At 46.7% G+C, this 20,184-nt stretch overlaps 1 protein-coding gene across 2 annotated transcripts in view; it reads left to right on the top strand.

Annotated features, from left to right (window-relative positions):
• The first annotated feature begins 959 nt into the window (after nucleotides 1-959).
• ccdc85a (coiled-coil domain containing 85A) overlaps nucleotides 960-20,184 on the top strand; it is a 35,436-nt gene continuing 16,211 nt past the window's right edge. The window contains exons 1-2 of one of the 2 annotated variants that reach the window (XR_006023357.1): nucleotides 960-1,582; nucleotides 2,499-4,198. Coding sequence is in view for 1 of the 2 variants with exons in the window: in XM_042065950.1 (XP_041921884.1) it covers nucleotides 1,343-1,582; nucleotides 2,499-3,600 (1,342 nt within the window). In the remaining variant the exon portion in view is untranslated. The remainder of the gene's footprint in view (nucleotides 1,583-2,498; nucleotides 4,199-20,184) is intronic. The other variant, XM_042065950.1, reaches the window with a different exon arrangement.

Raw genomic sequence — 20,184 nt, 5'->3', positions numbered from 1 at the left:
TGGTGGACAAACAAGTTTGGTGACTTTGGTAACTGGTGTGAAATAAGAGTCTCTCTCTCTCTCTCCCTCTCTAAAAGTAACATGTGTGTAAATGTACCAAAAATATTGAAACATTATGGAAAACATGAGCTACAATTCATTTATAGAATTCAGTGAAACTATAGTAAAGTTGATTATGGAGCTGAGATAACTCACAGATAATTTTACATAATCTAGGAAGAATTATCTTTTGTGAAAATTTGTGAAATAACGACTTCGTATTTCACAATTCCTGTCACTTTATGTTCTCCGATAGGGATAAAGGAATGTCTGTGGTCATCATGCCATTTTAAGTGTCTGCCAAATCCCATAAACCATAACTATTGGATGGTGTTTGATAAGAAGCTGGCATTTAATGCGATCTGACATTTGCTTGTGAGCTCCATCCTCTGGTGTAAAGTGGTGGGTCTGTGTTTGGTGTAGTCGACGTCATCCGTGATGTGGGCATACCTGGAATCGTCTTATATTTATAAAACATTCAGTAACATAAAACACCTAATCATTTTAATAAACTAGCCTAAATTTAATTGCAACATATCTTCTGAGGGCTTATATGAGGATTTCACATAAGGACTGTCTATTAGCATCCTCTAAAGTAGGCTACACTGTACTCTGTATTAGATAAATGTTATCAGTAAGACAGCATTGATCTACCTACTTAAAATATATCATAGTCTACAAATGTTTTTTTACATCTCTACAATAATTAACACAAAATATGAAACACTTTCTGTACACCCTCCATTTAGTGCTACACACAGCAGGTGTCGCTAGTTTACAAGTATTCATTCCTTAATTCCCAAATCACTCAGTGCGTGTGTGTGAGAAAGAGAGAGAGAGAGAGAGAGAGAGAGAGAGAGAGAGTGTGAGAGAGAGCGTTATACCACGAGTCAGCCACTCTGCCGAATCGCTCCGTTGCACTTTCTGTTAAGAGCGGCGGTGCTTCAGCAGCCAGTCCTCTGCGTCTGTCCATGCATGCACTAAGGGGCCGCGCCACCGTACGGAGTGGACACGGTATGGGAAGGCATGCTCACTTGCGGTGTTGAAGTCGGCGAGTGGGTCTCCCAGAGACGGGCTGCTAACCCATTTGGAAAAGGTGCTGATTTAGGGCAAGTCTCTCAGCATTTGGCTTTATTTCATTTTTAGGAGGCGGAATGGATAGCGCAAAGAGATTGACCATGTTGTAGCCATTTTCACCGGCCATCGGAAAGAGGGCATTTTGGCTGCGAGCGGGCGAGAGGGTTGGGCAGTTTGCTTCAGTTCTGCCGCTGCACTTTTTCAGGTGTCAAGTAAGTTTGTGCCGATGGAGAAGCCAACGCAGCCTCAGCACCAGGCGGCAATGGCGAAGAACACAGAAAGTCAGTCCGAGGACCTTTCTAAACTGTCAGATGAGGATTTAATGAAGTGGAGTAAAGAGGAATTAGTTCGCCGGTTGAGGAGAGCCGAAGGCGAGAAAATGAGTGCCATCCTGGACCACGGTAACCTCATCCGAGAAGTGAACCGAAGGCTTCAGCAGCATCTGAACGAGATCCGCGGGTTGAAGGTAAGATGCGCCCAGAGCATACGAGGACACCCAACCCTCCACGGTAGCCTTAACTCTAATAAATAGAAATAGGTTGAAGAAAGTGCAACGGTTGAAGAAAGTGCTAAGTCATGCATTGTCAAGATAGTTGTGCATGTGGCAATATTTCTTACCTAGTGATATTCCCATTGCCTCGGCTTTCATATACCGATGGATGATGATTTTTTATAGAACTATTATGCACATGCTAGCCTACAGGTAACGTTGTAAAGACATTGTCACAGATGTTCGTGCCTAAATCACACATTTAAAGCCTTCGTGTGTGTTAAAGGTTCATTTTCTGTTCATGAAAAGGTCTTAATTACCCTCTCCGGTGAAATTCTCTAGCTATGCGCAAGGAAAGACACACTTGTTGCTCTTGAGATCAGGACGAAAATGATTTAATCCGTTTACCGTGCAAAAATTGTACAGTTTACATGCTTTGTAGTAATTTTATGCATAAGTGAACAAGACAGCGACCTCACTCCCCCCAAAAATGTATTTGAATTTTCACTGACTACCCATGGAATATGGATTAGAAGGTAGAGTAACTGTGTAGGTTAGTTAGACAAATGAGTGTAACGCCGTGACAGTGCAGCACTGGTAATTGGTCAGATGGAATCTCCACCAATCGTAAAAGAGCCATGTAGATATGAATAGAAATCTTAAAGCCTTTGCGTAAGTTTGTCCAAAAAATAAATAAAATTAATGGATTTCTCCCAACACATTATTTAGCATTAGCTATGCAAAGACAGATAGACAGAGCAGGTAATATAAGTAGGTGGGGACTCTTGATGCCCAGTTGCAGACTCACTCAGACTACAACTATATTGCTAAACTAAGGATATATCTGTCTGTTTGACGATGCTTGTCTCATTGGCACTTCCTGCAATTGAAGGATATCAACCAGAAGCTGCAGGAGGACAACCAGGAGCTGCGTGACCTCTGCTGCTTCCTGGACGATGACCGTCAGAAAGGCAAGAAGGTGTCACGCGAGTGGCAGCGCCTGGGCCGTTACAGTGCTGGCATCATGCGCAAGGAGGTGACGCTCTACTTGCAGAAGCTCAAAGAGCTGGAGCAGCGGCAGGAGGAGGTGATCAAGGAGAACCTGGAGCTCAAGGAGCTCTGTCTCATGCTGGACGAGGAGAAAGGAGGCAGTGGAGGTGGTGGTGGTGTCGGGGGAGGCCTGGGGGGACAGCAGGGAAGCTTGCTGGGCGGAGGAGGGCCAGGCGCGGCGGGGTGCCGGAGCTCCATCGACAGCCAGAGCAGCCTGTCGCATGCGACGGCGCCGGGCCTGCTAAGAGACGTGGGCGACGGCAGCAGTACGTCCAGCGCCGGCAGCACCGACAGCCCTGACCACCTGCACCACAAGCAGCAGCTGCTGGCCAGCACGGGTCACACAGGCACCGGCAGCCCCGACCACCACCTGCACAAGCTGCGGCCCGGGCTGGCACCGGGAGGCGGGGAGGACCCAGGCACGGACGGCGGCGGCGGTGACCGGCCAGGCCGGCGGAGGAGCAGCAGCCCGGAGTACGCGGCCCACACCTTGCCCCAGGTGTGCCGGCCCCGCTGTGGCTCCCTCTCGAGCCCTGACCACAAGCTCCTCCGCGGCCTCAGCCCAGAGAAACATCACCACGGTGGCGGCGGCAAGGCGGGCCTGGCCCCCCGCGGCAGCCCCGAGCAGTACTCCAAGCACCCGCACCTGCTGGTGTCCGGCCAGGTGTGTCCCGGCAGCCCCGAGCTCTTCAAGAAGCACCACCGGGGGAGCATGGGCAGCGTCGTCTGCAGCAGCCCCGACGGCAAGCAGGTGGTGACGGGCACGCCCGAGCACCTACAGAAGGGACGCGTGATCTCCGGGAGTCCCGAGTCCATCCGCCACCACTTCGGGGCCAGCCCGGAGCACGGCAAGTTTGGCAGCCCCGGCAGAGAGATGGTCCACAAGAGGCAGGGAGGAGAGGAGATGTCGCCCCATCACCGGGGTCTCTACAACGGCATGAATGGTGGGTCAGACTGGAGCCTGCTGTAGCTCTGTTTTTTATACGTGCTGAAACGCGACCGCGGAGCACTGTGTCTGTACAAATATGCAGCCTTTTGGCAAAACATCGGCAATGACTGACCTGGAAAAATTCAAAACAGGGGGCCTTATAGGAGTCTGCAGTCTTGCCATCCAGCCAGGCACTAATCCATTGCATTCAAATCCAATTTTGCTCTTAATTGAACTCATTTTGTTGCTCCTGTATTTCGGAATGGCAACCGAGTCAAATCAGTGAAGCTAAATGTTTTAGTGTCTGGCTCGAGCAAATCCTGAGCTATTGGGTGCAGACCGGTGGTGTCAAGTCTTGGTCCTGGAGGGACACAGTTTTCTGCAGGCGTTCGTTGGTCAACGTTGAACCAGCCTCTCATTCACAAACACCCTGGGATCCATTTTTTCCCGTTGCGCTTTGGGGGAAAAGGCCAGGAGAGGGGAACCACTCATCCGATCCGTGTGGTCAGGGACGGGAGCTAAGCCATTATGAGCAGAGGCACAACTAAGCCCGGGGACACTGCAGCCCTCCAAGACCAGGAATGGACACCACTGTTTTTACCAAAGGCTCCCAGGTGAGTGAAGGACAACAGACGTGGCTGATACATGGGGACTTTTCTCGAATCTCTTTAGTGGTTTGCAGAGAGGGAACCACTGTGCTCTGTCTGTCTGTCTATCTGTCTGTCTGTCTGTCTGTCTGTCTGTTTGTCTGTCTGCCTATCTGTCCCTCTACCTGTACCTTTACTTCATCTTCTCTCTCTCTCTCTCTCTCTCTCTCTCTATTTTTCTCTTTCTCTCCTGCACTCATGCTCTTTCAGGTACAGAACAGTCCCAAGGACTGTTTCTCTCAGGGTGTCTGGTGACAATGTAGGTAACCCATGTGCATATGTATGGGGATGAGTCAGACACGTAACACACACACACACACACACACACACACACACACACACACACACACACACACACACAGACAGACAGACAGTCCCTGGGGTACACCACATAGCACAGCTGGATTCTTTCACTCTACTAAATTGTACTAAATCAACACATTATTTCACAAGTTACAGTGAGACATTTGATGTTTAGCAGAACAGATCATAGACAAATATGAAGGAAGGCCTTTTAATAACAGCTGTTTTATAGACATGTTGTTAGACATATTCTAATAATTATGAAAGAGATGATATCCACCATTAACTGTGACCTTGATAGCGTACTCCTTTTCTAGTGCTGTTGGCAATCTGAATGTTCTCCCAGGAAATGGCCATTTGTGTGTAATGGAAGTGTCCTCAATACTGCGGTCATGTCTAATGTCTGATGTCTGATACAACTCATGCTAATGAGCTCCATTAGTATACTGATCAGGCCATTAGTATACTGATCCTGTGCAAAGCCATAGCCAGTGTCTGCTCAGACCATGATATTCTTTTCACCCTGTAGATGAGCAGAGATCTGTGTGTGTGTGTGCCTGAGCTGCCTGAGAGAGAGAGAGAGAGAGAGAGAGAGAGAGAGAGAGAGAGAGAGAGAGAGTGCGCAAGAGAGAGACTTTGTGGCCGTGTGTGTGAGAAACAGAGGGAAAGCACTAAAAAGCAAGTGGACAGGGGCAGTGGGCAGTGTACCGTCACCCGGTGTGTGGTTTTCTCTCCAGCAGTAGGCTGCTAATGATTTCTTGGACTAGAGAAGTGCTGAGTCGCTTCACTGGCACCGCGGCCCTGTTTGCCTTACTCTGCGTTTAAAGGTGTTATAATGGTGCCTAATTAACACTTGAATCCTCTAACCAGAGAGAAGATAGAGCAGCTTTTTAGATGATTCTAGAAAAATGCACTTTAGGTTCTTATCTGTAACAAGATAATTTGGGAGTGAATTAAAAGGACAGGCATTCTTACACCATCTGTCTGAGCTCTTCAGAGTACTGGTGATCTTGTGTTCTGGATGCTTCTGGGTAGAACAGAGGTCCCTTTTCAGTGTAAGGCGGGGAGCACAGGCGGTTTGCTGTGAGATGGATACTCCTGTCTGGTGTCCGTTGACCTCTGTGACACCGCCTAGCTAACAAGGACGGAGACTGCAGGAGAGGCCAGTGCTTGGCACCGTACTGTCTCCTCTGTCCTTCTCTTCTTTTATTCTCACACATGCAGTTCACACACACACACACACACACACACACACACACACACACACACATTTCATACATTTGTCTCTTCACCACAGACACACATACATTCCGGCTTCTTGTTCCTAACACATCTCATCATCTCTCTTCGACTCTTCATCTCAAGCTATCTTATAGTCTCACTTTTAAAGAAAATGTATGATATAACCCGTTCCCCCATTTGTGTTGGTAGAACTCCATTTTGTAGAGATTTCGCTGCCTTTCTGTGCCTGGATGCCGTTAGCAAAAGCACTGATGCAGTGCTAGCCTGTGTTTGCCAGGGTCACAGACGCACCTGTCTCGCCCGAAGACAGTCACGGCTTCCTCGTCGTGACTAGCTGCCCTTTGCCTCAAAGCCCCCGAGCCCGAGCTTGCATGACAGGTGTGGGCAGCGTGGCATGTTGAGGACTGGAACTCGGTTCCGGAGCCCAGACGAGGACAAGCAGGGCAACACATTCTCACTTTGTGTGTTTTAGAACAGCTCACACACACACACACACACACACATACACACGCACACACATGCCCGCACACACATGCCCGCACACACCCGCAGACTTCTGCCTCAGGGTCTTCCCCCCATGACATCCCCTCTACCAAACTGCAAATGAAATCAGTTCTGTCAGTGAGACCAGTCCAATCCTGAGCGCACTGGTGGTTTTGGTGAATTAGGCTTTGTTACGTCATAGTTTGCACACAGATGAGAGCAGGCAAACGGAACAGTGTAGAATTGTGTGTGGTACATTAGAGATGGAATGTTACATCACTGTCACATGATGAGTTTACCTTTTCTTTTTTATCCTCCTTTCTACCTAAATACTCTGAAATATCCTTTGTCTTAATCTAGCCATCCATTTATCTATCTATCCATCCATTTATCTATCTATCCATCCATCTATCTATCTATCTATGTCTATCTATCTATGCAGTGTCCTGTTATGTGACCCTCTCCCCTGACCTCTGCCAAAATCAGAACAGCACTGAAGAGGGAATTACAGTATGTCCATGCTGCCCATGACCAGTCGGGTAGGATTATCTCTTAAGAGGGCTTTGACAGACAGATTTCTCCCCCCCCCCCCCCACCACCACACACACACACATCCCCTTCTCCACATCATTTCTCATTGGAGGGGTCCATTTTCCAAAAGGCCGGCTGTTTATACTGCTGGAGCTGCGATTGTCGTTAGCCTAAATGAGCTATCCTGTGTGGTGAAATGAAACATGTAATAATGCTAGCTCGCAAAAAGCACATCCAAACAAAGCAATTTGGAATTGATGTTAATCTGCATTACACCCCCCCCCCCCCCCCACACCACCACCACCCCCACCCCACCTCCCTCCACCACCACATCACTTCCAGAAGCCAGAGTCAGCAATGCCAACTAGCACATAATTCCAGTACAAACTCAGCTATAAAACCATACCACACAAAGCGTCCCTCTCCAACGGCTAATGTTTACAGCCCATTTAAAGTGAAGCTTGCCGACACACGGTCCTAATGCCACCTTTCCCATGGAATCATGCCTGCAAGCCCCTGGCACCTTAACAAATGGCCTTAATTAACTTATATGGGTCTGGAAGTTTCCCACGCCCAGTTTGCTAAATTATGCAAGACGGGCCGTGTGAAGAAGACAAGGAAGAAGAAGGCGCAGGGCCAGTAGGTGCAGCAGGTCAGACATTAGTCACGGAGACGGCACATTAAGCGTTTTCTGATTGCATTAGACCTAATGAAGGTGCAATAGATGTGGAGATGCATCTGCTGTAGCTTGCTCTATGGTGGCTTCAGTGGAACTCGCTCAGAGACTGAGGGCTTTGATGCTGAACCAGAGGTGGAATCAGGATTGGGTCATGCAAACTCTCTACACTGGATTAGTCTGTTATGACTGGCTCAGCTATGGTGGTGTACACTGGTTACAGTTTTTCTCAGTCGCTTTTTCTGGTGCTTTTCTCACATCACTATTCACATTTGCACAGCAGTTAGTGCATTTCTCAAAACAATTAGTGCAAACTGCAAAACCTAGTGAATAACCTGCAAAAGCACGTCACTTGCTCAAAATGGATAATCCATTCCTCAAAAGCAAGTATTTATGTCAATGAAACTGCCAGTGTCATCAAAATGAGAAGTCTTGACATCATCGTTTATGAACAAGATAGTCAAATGGCTTTGTCATGTTTTCATTATGACAGTTTATGCTTTCAGTGTTTTCCCATGCAAAAAAAGGTCAGAACTCTGTGACACCTGAAAATGCTCAAGACAGCACTATACAGTACTTGTACAGCCATTTATAAACTACAGTAAAGTTACAAATTGCTGTAGTTAGGGGAGTAAGTGAGTACAAGACACTGAAAATGTACGTTTCACAGTTTTACTGTATATGGTCTTTGCAATTCTACAGCATTTGTGACATAATTTGATAACTAGTTCACCAATTTTGTATGTAATGACTCGAAGACTGAAATGAAATGAAGACTATTAGTTTTATTAGGAACGACTATTCAGCATCCATAAGTATAGTTCATTTTGACTGACATGACAAAGCAAATGATACATGTTCAAAAGCATTTGCAATTTGTTCAAAGGAAGGAGAAATTGCTACTATGATGTGCACAAATGACTAAATGTTGTGGAGGTTGAACTAATAGTTATGAGAATTTTCATTCTGATCTGAGAAAAGCACCAAAGCGACTGAGAAAAACTGTAATCTAAAATGTTTGTGTGTGTGTGTGTGTGTTTTACCATATCACAGTGTCTGATAGATGTCAGGGGTGGAATTTGGGTCAAGATTAATCAGCTAACTGAGTACCAACTGATGTCCTTACCCAGATAAAAACAGAACACCCAATACAGCCACACCAGGCTCAAATGAACATGCATGCACATACACACAAATGCACACACACACACACACACACACACACACACACACACGCACACACACACACACAGAGAGAGAGACACACTGCATCAGCAAAGTGTTGCGATGCAAAGCCTCTGCACCAGAGGACTCTCTCTTTCTCTCTCTCTCTCTCTTAGGGCCAGGCAAAGGGCTCTCGACCCATATCACAGTCCCTCTGGACACCAGCTTCCCTATTCCTCCACACAGCACACCCCCCCAACCCACTTCCCCCCACGGAGGGCCATTCACGGTCAGATCAGATATTTCACAGTGGAAAGGACGCTGGCCGTGACCTTGAAAGCACTTCGCTGCCCGTCCTACATCTTCGACACTAAGTGGACTTGTGTAACCCTAGGGGCAGGCCCAGAGGCCAGTCTTCGGGAACAGCTCTCCCTCCGTCCGTCTGTCCTCCGCAGAAGTCGGATGTTGTTGTTGTTGTTGTTGTGGAGAAGCTTGAAAACGTCTATCAGCTCTGGCCTCTGTCAGTGATGCTGCCGTGAATAATGAATAATGCCAAAGCGGTGAGATATTTGCATTGGTAATGTGACACAGAACAAGCCCCACTAGCTGTTCATGCTTCATGGTTCGTGCGCTTCCGTCACAATTCAGGGCCGATGTGACGCTACACTGTTTTGGCTATTTGCAGTAATTTAATTTGGAGGCTGAGCCATTCTCGGTTGTTATTCTGAGCTGTTGTTTTGACGTTTAGCTGTGACTTGATTTTTCCTCCCTCTATCTCCTCCCTTACCAAATATCTATTTATCTCTTTGGTCTTGCTCTTTAGATGGGATCTGTGAGAAAATTACAAGGAACAGAAACGATTTTTGTTTGCTGCGGCTTTTTGTTTTCTTATGGAAATTGGTTCTCTCATAAAGGAACAATGCTGTGCTTTGCTGGGAACATTTAAAGGATCTTTTATAATCACCCCTGATATGTTCCTGTTCTGTAGTAATTTCCCACAGTCCATTGTGAATCCTGACTACAATGTGGTCCATTGGAGCTGTTCTTAAATATTATCCATCTCACCATAAATGCAGTGGAGCAAAGGTGCAATAATATGAACTGTTGCTGGTAAACTACCCATATATTTAGACAGAAATGGTACAATTCTGCAGAGTGTAGATCGACCTTGAAATAAAACGATGCATTCAAAAGAAATCCATGGAGCCAAAGATGGCTTGCTATGTCCGTGCTGAAATGTGAATCATAAGGTGAATCATAAGATTACAGAATCTGCAGAAGCAATTGTAAATGTATTTCGTAGGTCCCTGGTCTTATGTGAAGAATAAAGGAAGCCTACTGTATGTAGCATTTGTCTCAATATTGGCAGAAACCCCAACAAAGAGTATACATCGCACACTGGAGGATATCTTTTTGCTGATTTTATTTGCGTGACAGAAACAGATTTGCATTGACAGAAACCCCTTCAAAACATATTCCTATTGTGTTGTGTCGATGTGAATGTCTCAAAAAGATAAGAACTGAAATACTGTCGTATGGAAATTACTGGTGCAGTCAGAAGCCCCTTGTAGAGTATGCATAACATGGCCCTTGACTTGTAACTCTGCTGGGATAATTGCTTGTGTTCATGAGCTGAATTTGTTTGGAATGATGTCCTTTAGTCTGTAGTCTGTGCAGACCAACCATACACAAAAACCCTGCGGCTCCTGTGCAAACCTCGCCCACTGCCGGCTTTCAAAGCAGGTAAAATGTCATCTAAGATGGGTTATATTTTTTATTCAATATTTTCCAGCGTGATTGAACGACCAGCATTCCCTTACATAAGTTGTTAATAAATATCCCTTGTTGTTTCAAGCTTAAGTGCAGTAGAGCAGCCTGGGAGGGGAGAATGTGATTGCTGAATGGTTGGTATAGTTTGTAAGCTCTGTTTGAGAAGGATGATGACAAATCAGGCTAATGAATGTGGAGAGAGGTTATGCATTGGCCTTGGTGCTTAGAGCAGGGGCATTTCTGCCCACCACTTTTCCATGGGAGAGAATCTGACCAAAAGAAGGAGAAGGAGGTAGAAAGATCCAGAAGAAGGGAAGTGCATGGTAAATGCATGTTAGCTGTATTGGGTTGTTAGATGTGTTAGGAGAGGAGATACTCTCAGAGGGGTCTTCAAGAGCTTGGTAGTTCGTTCCACCATTGGGGAAATACACATGCAAAAAGTATGGATTGCTGTGTGTGTAGGGAGGAAAGCAAGTGGTTGAGGGGTAACGTTAGCCTTTATGAGAGCATTCAAGCAAGTGGGAGCAAACCCAGCAATCACTTTGCAGGCAAGCATTACTGACTTGAATCAGCTGTTAATGTTAGCCAGTGGAGCTCAATGAACAGCAGGGTAACATGTGGAAACGCCTAGGTTACCAGGTAACCATGATTCCCCGAATGAGGGAACGAGACTGTGTCGAAGACACTATGGTAAGTTGTCCTAAAGGGACTATTTCAGTGCGTCTTAGCAACGTGTCTGTCTGTTGCCATCTCCAGTCATGTTGAATATCTTTTCTCAAACATCCTGGTTTTGGTGTTGATATCTCACGGTGTGAGGAACAGGAGAGGTCCAGGCTGCAGTCACTTTTCCCCAACAAGACAACCAGCCAGTCTGACCATTCCTTTAGATATGCTGAACCCCTGATTGCTTACAGTCTCTAGTGCCAGTTACAGCCATATGACAGTGGTATCACAGCATGAAAAGGTTGATATTACAGTTGAGTTTGGGAGAGTGCTTTTCAATTTGTAGGTGTTTTACTGTAACTTTGCTCTCAACTAGAAAAGAAATAAAAGGGTTGGTCCTCAACTGACTTTTTTACATGCTGTCATCAGACAATGGTGTCTTTTGGCATTTCCAATCTCATGGGACAAGATTACTTGTGGTTACGAGAAAAGACTAATCCTTACAATAAAAAGTTGGTGACATCATGCCAAGCATAAAATAATATTGTGTCAAATATAGAGTAAGGCAAAGTTAAAAACAAACAAAGGCTTATCATATTTATGTGTTCTGCAGAGATAAAGAGAGGGTTTAGACCTGACTGCACTTAAAGATATGCATATGCACAAGGATTTCTCTAAAAAATACTTGGATTTGATGTGCACTCTCATAATGAAACAAAGTGTGTGTGTGTGTGTGTGTGCGTTTTTGTGTGTGTGTGTGTGTGTGTGTGTGTGTGTGTGCGTGCGTGTTTGTGCGTGTGTGTGTGTGTGTGTATGTGTGTGTTTGTGTGTGAGCTGTACTCACACAAATCCACAATCACTACAATCACACAAACAATGACTTCCAATTGGTGTTCTTGTAAAACAGTAGAGGCAAGTCACGTGATGTGCACTGTCATTTGACTTCTGAGAGATCATTTCATCTTCCAAGCCATTGACACCACAGTGACTCAGGAAAACTGTTTCAGATTACTCATCATTTTATGTAACAGCACAGTGTTTCTTGGACTGTGCAACTGAGTCATGCCACATTGGAAGTCTCTCCTGACATCAGCATGACAGCATCAGCATGACTTACAGTTCTGCTGTAACACCAACAACAAAGCAATTTGCAGAAACACAGTGGATGTTCCTTTACAGATAACGCATTTTCCTTCACACTCCTTTTCATCAGTATGTGCAATGCTGTGAGCACTGAGCATGGCTCCCTTCTCTGGTCCTCCTTGAACAGTTGAAAGAGAGTTGGATTAAAGCGAGTAGGGAAATTATTGGCATCATCAGTCGATTAGTCACAGAATGTAGGATATATCTATCTACTACCCGGACCCCCTCCCTCTCCCACTCTCACAAACACACAGACACACACACACGCACACACACACACACACACACACACACACACACACACACACACACACACACACACACACACACAGAGTCGTCCAACCCACTTTGGCATGAGACTGTATTTGTGCGTCCCTGGTGAAATCTGATATGCGTCTGGAGATGGAGGCGCGTCGGAGCTCAGTGGCGTTTTTAGATGGGAGATGGAGAACTCAGGCAGGAGGTGAGTGGCGGAAGGCTCTGGAAAGAGCCGACCCGCTTGGCTCTTTACCCATAACCCCCCCTGGCCTTCCTCGCTGGCTGAGAGGTGGAAAGGGGGGCAGTTATCGATCGGCCCCCAGGGGAGGGGCAGAGAGAGGGCGGATGGCGGCGGGTGGACAGGCAGGCGGGCGGGCAGCGGGGCTTTTACCTAATCTGCCGGAACATTCCGCCATTTCAGATGAGCACGGAGCCCAGAGGGATGAGATTAACCCTCTCTTTATCACCCCAGAAGCTGTGGGAAAATTGAGATCATGAGCATGACGTGTGTGTGTGTGTGTGTGTGTGTGTGTGTGTGTGTGTGTGTGTGTGTGTGTGTGACAGACAGACAGATAGATAGACAGATACACATCAACAGTGAAGGTAAGATAAACAATGGCAAAGGAGAGAGCAGAGGGGTCAAAAGTAATTATGCTTTAAATAGAGAAGCATCTGTGTTTTTGCCCCCTGGCTGCATTCTCTTACACAGACACCTGAGCTTCAGCATCATTCACTCATGAAGGATACCCACAAATACATGAACAATTTCCCCTTATAGTCACAGTCTATACCAGTATACATATCATATATTTCATCCATCATTTGATTAACACTTCAGCATTTGGGCGTGATATCCTTTCTATACTACAGCTGTTTATTTGTTACAAGGGCATCGCATGAACCATGTCATCTTTTTGAAAACAGCTGATAAGTTGTGTGTCTTTCTGGCACTAGATGAATGTAATGTGGAAGGAAGACAGACCCTGTGCGAACGTATGCTGTGTCTACCTGGCACAAATGCCTATATTCAATAAATCTAACTTTGTATTGTGGTATTGTTAGAGAACGTATTGTGTGTGAAAGTCCACCACATTCACCAGTATTGGCTGTGTGTTTAGCTGTGTGGATATGTGTGTATGTTGTTCTGTGTGTTTGTCAAGGTTACGGTGGTAAAGGAAGGGAGTGTGTGGACATCTGCTCTATCTATAGACCCTTTCAACAATAAAAACAAAAACAATGCTTGAACGTTCTATTTGGTTCCCAATCTACTTCCTCTGCATTAAGATAACATATGGAATGTTAAAACGGAAGCCTTGTGGGGCCAACTATGATGCTGATAATGGAACTTTCTTGAAAGGGTCTATATGTGGGAACATAGAGTGTGTATGTGTGTGCATTCAGGTGTTGCTCATGCGGTTTGTCTATGCGTGAGTGTATGGGCTCAATGTGTGCATGTGTGAGTGATTTCCATCCTCAAGGATGAGAGGCACGCCATGAGCAGTGCTGAGCCCGCTGTCCCCTCCCCTCTCCAGGGAGACTGTAAGCTGCCCTGGGCCTCTCGGAGCTCCAGATCAGCTGGCTGAATACCCAGCACTCGTTGACCTCAGATCCCAGCGACGGCACACAGAACACGGCAAGAAACAGAGCCAGAGTGGCGCTACTCCAGGGCCCCAGACTATATAGCAGTCAGTGTGTATGGAGTTTCAGCACACAGACTAGGGGCTGGAGCCGGATGGTTGCAGAGCTTGAGGAGTTTCTGAGGTACATTCCGATTCCTTGAACGGAGGAGAACATTCAAGGCAAACATGTTTCCTTATGAACAGATCAATTTGAACTATTTTGTGTACACATTCCATGTCAATTGTTAACCCTCCGTTCAGCTCCCCGCATGTTCACAGAGAGCTACCTCCTTAAACTGTTTGTGAGCCTTCGCATCTCAATGCAACAGAAAGCTGTTTGCAAACGTTCATGAACGTTCGGCTATCTTTACTAATTTGAACGCACCTCCGGACATCCTAGGAATCCTGAACTGCTGCTGGTTCCAGTCAGGCTCTGAGTCGGCTGATCCGCTTCAGGTCTGGACCCGATGTGGTCCTGATGCAGCGTCTCTCTGGTGTTGATGTGGAGACAGACACAAGAAGGGAGGAAGGAATGAATGAGAGGCTGACTCATTGACCTTGACCTGGCTGTCATCAAATAATCACAGGGGGAAATGTTTGATAGATAAATAGTGAAAAAGGCATTGATGGATGGATGGACAGATGGGTGGATGCATAGATAGATAGGTAGTCTAATGCAAAAGTACAGTTTAAAAAGCCTGCTTGAACAAGACCTCAAAGAATTGAGGCCTTGGAAATGAAGTGCTAAAATGTGAGGAGTAGACAGAATGTTAGGACTACAGAGATAAAGAACAAGTGTGTGTGTGTGTGTGTGTGTGTGTGTGTGTGTGTGTGTGTGTGTGTGTGTGTGTGTGTGTGTGTGTGAGAGAGAGAGAGAGCGAGAGAGTTGGGGAAATAAGAGGGCGTGGCGAGGGCAGAAGTGCTGATCCGTCGGACAGCAGGAGCCCCACCGTACGGAACGGAACAGAGCAGAGCAGAGCGAGGTGACTTAGAGGAGGAACATGCCAGCAGGTATAAAATAAACATCAGCAGCGTGCCAAGGGACGCCCTTCACCCACCCTGCGCCCTGGCACAGGTGTACGCTGGGTAATCACACAGGGAGTCATGCTAACTGCTGTCCTTGTCATTTCCAGCCTTTACATTATATATGATGAGCCGCAGACAGATGAGGAGCTACAGTAACTCTCTACCCCTCCCCCCCCCTCTCTCCATCATGACTGCATCTTTCAGGGCTATGACATCCTACCGTATGTCTGCCAGAGTTGAACAAGAACAGCCTGCTCCACCATGTTCTTTAACATTTCACTTACAGCGTGCGCACACGCACACACACACACACACACTTCATAATTTCTCTCTCTCTCTCTCTTACTCTCTCTCTCTCTCACATACGCACACACACACAAGCTACAACATGCTGTTGTAGTCTGCAAGGTGGGTTTTACTTACATGAGTCTGACAGCTTCCATTCCCTCTGTGATAAAGGTGTGGCGTGGGTTGTTAATGTGAACACGCACTTACAGACAGACACTCACACACACACACACACACACACACACACATACACAAACATGGATGCACGTGTACACACACACACACACACACACACAGCTTAGTGCAGCTGTGCCTTGCCTCAATGGATCTCTCGTGGCTATTAGACATGGACACCTCTGTTTTGTTTATTGTTTTCTTGACTTTATTTCCACTGACACATACAATGTGCATCGTATCCAGTGTTAGGGCATTGACATGATTAGTAATGATAGAAGAGCTAGGCTGTAATGCATGTTTGATGTGCTTGCATGAAATATTTTTATCATTGAGCCATCTCAGTAATGCTCTCTCTCTCTCTCTCTCTCTCTCTCTCTTGCTCTCTCTCTCTCTCTCTCTCTCTCTCTCTCTCCCTCTGCATGTGTGTGTTTGTTCCTTAGGTGATTGCTTTTGGTTGGACTAAGCAGTTTGTGTTTTGCATATTTGGAGCAGTTGCTTTGGGGTCAGCTCTGGCAACAGATGGCTAGATGGCTAAACCGGACCATGGGAAGAAAAGGAGTAAGAGAAGAGAGAGAGAGAGAGAGAGAGAGAGAGAGAGAGAGAGAGAGAGAGAGAGAGAGAGAGGAGAGAGGGAGAGAGATGATGCTGCTTGTGCAGCCGGTAAGAGAGGGCATTTTTCACAGTGAAAGCTCTGCTCTTTTGGGCTTGGCCGTGACTGTCAGTCTCACATTACCAGGCATAGGCAGAAACACTGCCCAAATGCTCCTGTATCAGCTTCTCCTCCCGGCCTCCTGCAGCACAGTTCTCCTACAGCGGTGCAGCGCCTCTACAGGGGCGAGAGGACTCCGTGCTACACTATGCACAGTGCATTCAATGGACTACTTGCACTCGGCTTTGTAACGCATTTTGAAATAGTGCTGCTTGAACGCTTCCGGTACACTTTGTTTACATAGTTACAGTCACAGCGGTAGTCGGAGTTCCCATCCCATTCATTCATTCATTCATTCATTAATTCATTCATTCATTTATTGAAACATTTTTAACAGTAATACTGTTACAGGTGATAACATAATCATTTACTAACATATTACAGAAATGCCATTTTTTTTGTTTTTTCATGACATTTTATGGTGGACATTTACATTTTCCTGGACCTGCCAGACTTGCTGCATTTTGATGCTAGTGGGGAAAGGAGAGACAGACGATCTGACCAGTCGGGTGTGTTAACTGACACCGTGACAAGACTCTCGGGTCATTAGGGTAGTGCCTGAGGCCTTAAATTTCGTCGGCCATGTCGCAGAGGGTCTTGAGGAGAGCAACTCTGACATTGAACATACACAGAGATTCATGTTGTGCAATTGTTATAACACGAGTTAATTGGGCTCCAGGACCTCATCACTGAGTCTGACAAGTATCACGTTGCAGCTAAATGTGGCTCAGAGTCTTCAACGGGCCGTGGTAATCGAGGACAAAGACGTCAGTGGCGCAAGGCACTTTGTGATGCACTCACTTCTGGCTAAAGTGAAGTGGAGGGGAGGTGATTTACAGCAGTCTTGTCTGCCTAATGTAGTCAGAGAACTGGACTAGCGTGGGCCAAATATAGTTGTTTTTTCATATGAGAGGTCCGGATTGAATTGCAAGAGAGACGAGAACACCTGAAATAGTGCTGGGTGAAATATGCTGCCTCGGGCATTATTTTGTGTGTGTGAATGTGTGTGTGTGTGTGTGTGTGTGGATGGGTGGGTGCAGGGGGAAGGTGGGCAGTGGAGGAGTGCGTCCCTGAGGTGTGACTGACGCAGGTGGATCATGACTTTTGTGACGGAACTGAACGAGAAGAGAAGAGAGTGAGCAGGAGCCATTCACATGCTGACGCACGCCTCACAAGCTGTCTCAATGGGGAGGCTGAGTGACTCATACTTTTGGGCTCATACAACTTTAAATCTTTCTCTCTCTCTCTCTCTCTCTCTCTCTCTCTGTGTGTGTGTGTGTGTGCGTGTGCGTGTGTTTGTGTGTGTGTGTGTGACAAATGTGTGTGTTTAGTGTGTATACACTAACAAGCACCATTTCTATTTGATCTATTCCACCGTTTCTAGGTTTAGAGAAGGTCACACTGAAGGACCAGGCCCAAACTTGTAGTAGAATTAGAATAAAAGAATAAAAAAGACAAGAACACTTCTTTGCTTTTGCCCTCCCTCCTCCCTCTTTCTGTTTCACATGGACACACACACACACACACACACACACACACACACACACACACACACACACACACTGTCTAAGTGCCACACTAGTCTCCCCAGAAAGGTTCAGATCTGCTGCAGACCTGCTGCAGACAAGCTTCTCCTCTCCTCTCTCCTCTCCTTTCCTCTCATCCTCTTCTCTCCTCTCTCCTACTATCCTCTCCTTCTTTCCTCTCCTCTCATTTCCTCTCCTCTCCTCTCATCCTCTTCTCTCCTCATCTCCTCTCCTTTCCTCTCCTCTATTTTTTTCTCATCTCCACCCTCCTCTTTCTTCCTCTCTTCTCCCCTTCCTTGTTCTCCTCTCCTCTTGCCCACCACCCTCCTCTTCTCATACCCTCTCCTCACCTTTCCCGTGCTATCCTCTCCTCCTCTCCTCCTCTCCTCCTCCTCTCCTCTCCTCCTCTCCTCCTCTCCTCCTCTCCTCTCCTCCTCTCCTCCTCTCCTCTCCTCCTCTCCTCCTCTCCTCTCCTCATGGTTCCCCAAACAGGGATAAAGGATGAGCCAGGAGGCTGTGAGAAATTGAGGAAACTGGAGCAGGTAACTGGCAGGGCCATTAGAAATAATGACATTTGTATGGAGATGAGAGTGACAATAAATTGAGATAGCATTGTGTGTGTGTGTGTGTGTGTGTGTGTGTGTGTGTGTGTGTGTGTGTGTGTGTGTGTGTGTGTGTGTGTGTGTGTGTGTGTGTGAGTGTGTCTTGTGTGTGTGTGTGTGTGTGTGTCAGACAGAAAAAGATAGAGGGAGAATCCATGAGAGAGACAGAAAATACTAGAGGCAGAGAAAGAGATTTGGCAGCAATAGCAATGTGAAAGCTGATTTCTATTATGCAAAATGTTCAGTACATTTGCCTCTGGCGCTAATAGATCCAGGTCCTGGTACATAGTAACAACATAGCAGTGCATGGAATGCAATGGATTCTCTATCATTCCATGTACTAAAGCTGTTTGCTCTCATATTTAACTTCATTATGTTAGTGTCTGTTTAATGAACTCATTTCCAGCTATGTCAGACAACTGACACTGTACTGGCAAAGTCTTTACACACCCTACTGCTTGTGGCATTGTTTAAACTAAATGTATATCTTACCCAATTGATGGAGTCAGTGTATCTCATTTGTGCAGCTCAGTTTGTGGATAGTGTTAACAGTGGGTGGTAAAGTGGGTGAAAACATCTGGAGCATATATGTTTTCGCCAGGTAGAGTACCATTCACCATGCAGGTGATGCATGATTATCATCTAGACTGTTATACACAATGACAGGCTGAAGGGTATGATCGTGATTTCTCTCTATACATCCAGAGATTTGTAGTTAATGGGGGTAAATGATAGGCCCCATGCACGGTATGTGCTATAGGATGCCTGTAGATGATTTATTTTTAGCCACAGGAGCACTGTGCATTTTCTAACCATGATGGCTGCTGTGTTTTGACAAGTGCCAGTGATTTCCACATTTCCCCAAGCAGGTCTTTCTGATTGCGTTTGACACTGCGCAGTTTGTCGTCTGTCTGTTCTGTACAGTGGACTCAGGCTTAGACATGAAAGGCATTCCCTCCGCCCTGTGTGTGACGACGAGTGGTGCATGTTCATCAGTAGTGGCTCCACCCATGCTGGGTGTCGGTGTGGTGAGGAGGCAGCGAGGGGTTAACATCACCTGCCCACGCTGCCTGCGCTAACAAGCATGCGCCTGCCGACGAGAGAGGAAAGGAGGGGAGGAGGGGAGAGGAGGAGAGGGAGGCAGGAGCTGCTGTTTATTCTCTAGGGCTCCTGGGCAGGCAGGCAGGCAGGCAATGCTGCAGTGTGTGTGTGCGTGTGAGAGAGAGAGAGAGAGAGAGAGAGAGAGAGAGAGAGAAAAAAAAAGAAAGAGAGATAGAGTGTGTGTGTGTGTGATTCTTGCTGGCTATTTTCAGTACTGGAGATGAGATTTCAGGCCCCCTTGTTTGATTGGTGAAGAGCAACTCTTTTGGGATCAGGTGTGTGTGTGTGTGTGTGTGTGTGTGTGTGTGTGTGTGTGTGGTGCTTTGGAACAGTTTCACACACAGCCTCCTCCCAACCCCCTCCTCCCCCACCACCTCCATGCCACTCACACGTCCCACAGCTTATCACAGACCTCATCACCTGTAGCCAACATAACACAACGGCAGACTGACTTGCAGACCCCCCCCCCCCCCCCCCCCCCCCCCCCCACACACACACACACACATACATACGTACACACAAGTCAATCAGGACTGCAGAAACCCACCAGCTGCCTGTCTTGTAACCAGCTTGGTCGTCACCACTTCATCAGCAGCGAGCACACAGGGTCATCATCGGGGCGAACCTCAGGCAAGACCTCACTCATCCCAGCCAGTCATCTTAAACCAGTCA

This window comes from Alosa sapidissima, chromosome 16 (assembly GCF_018492685.1).
Source record: "Alosa sapidissima isolate fAloSap1 chromosome 16, fAloSap1.pri, whole genome shotgun sequence".
Taxonomy (NCBI): Eukaryota; Metazoa; Chordata; class Actinopteri; order Clupeiformes; family Clupeidae; genus Alosa; species Alosa sapidissima.
Note: the sequence above shows the minus strand (reverse complement) of the source record. Positions and strands in the feature narration are given on the sequence as shown.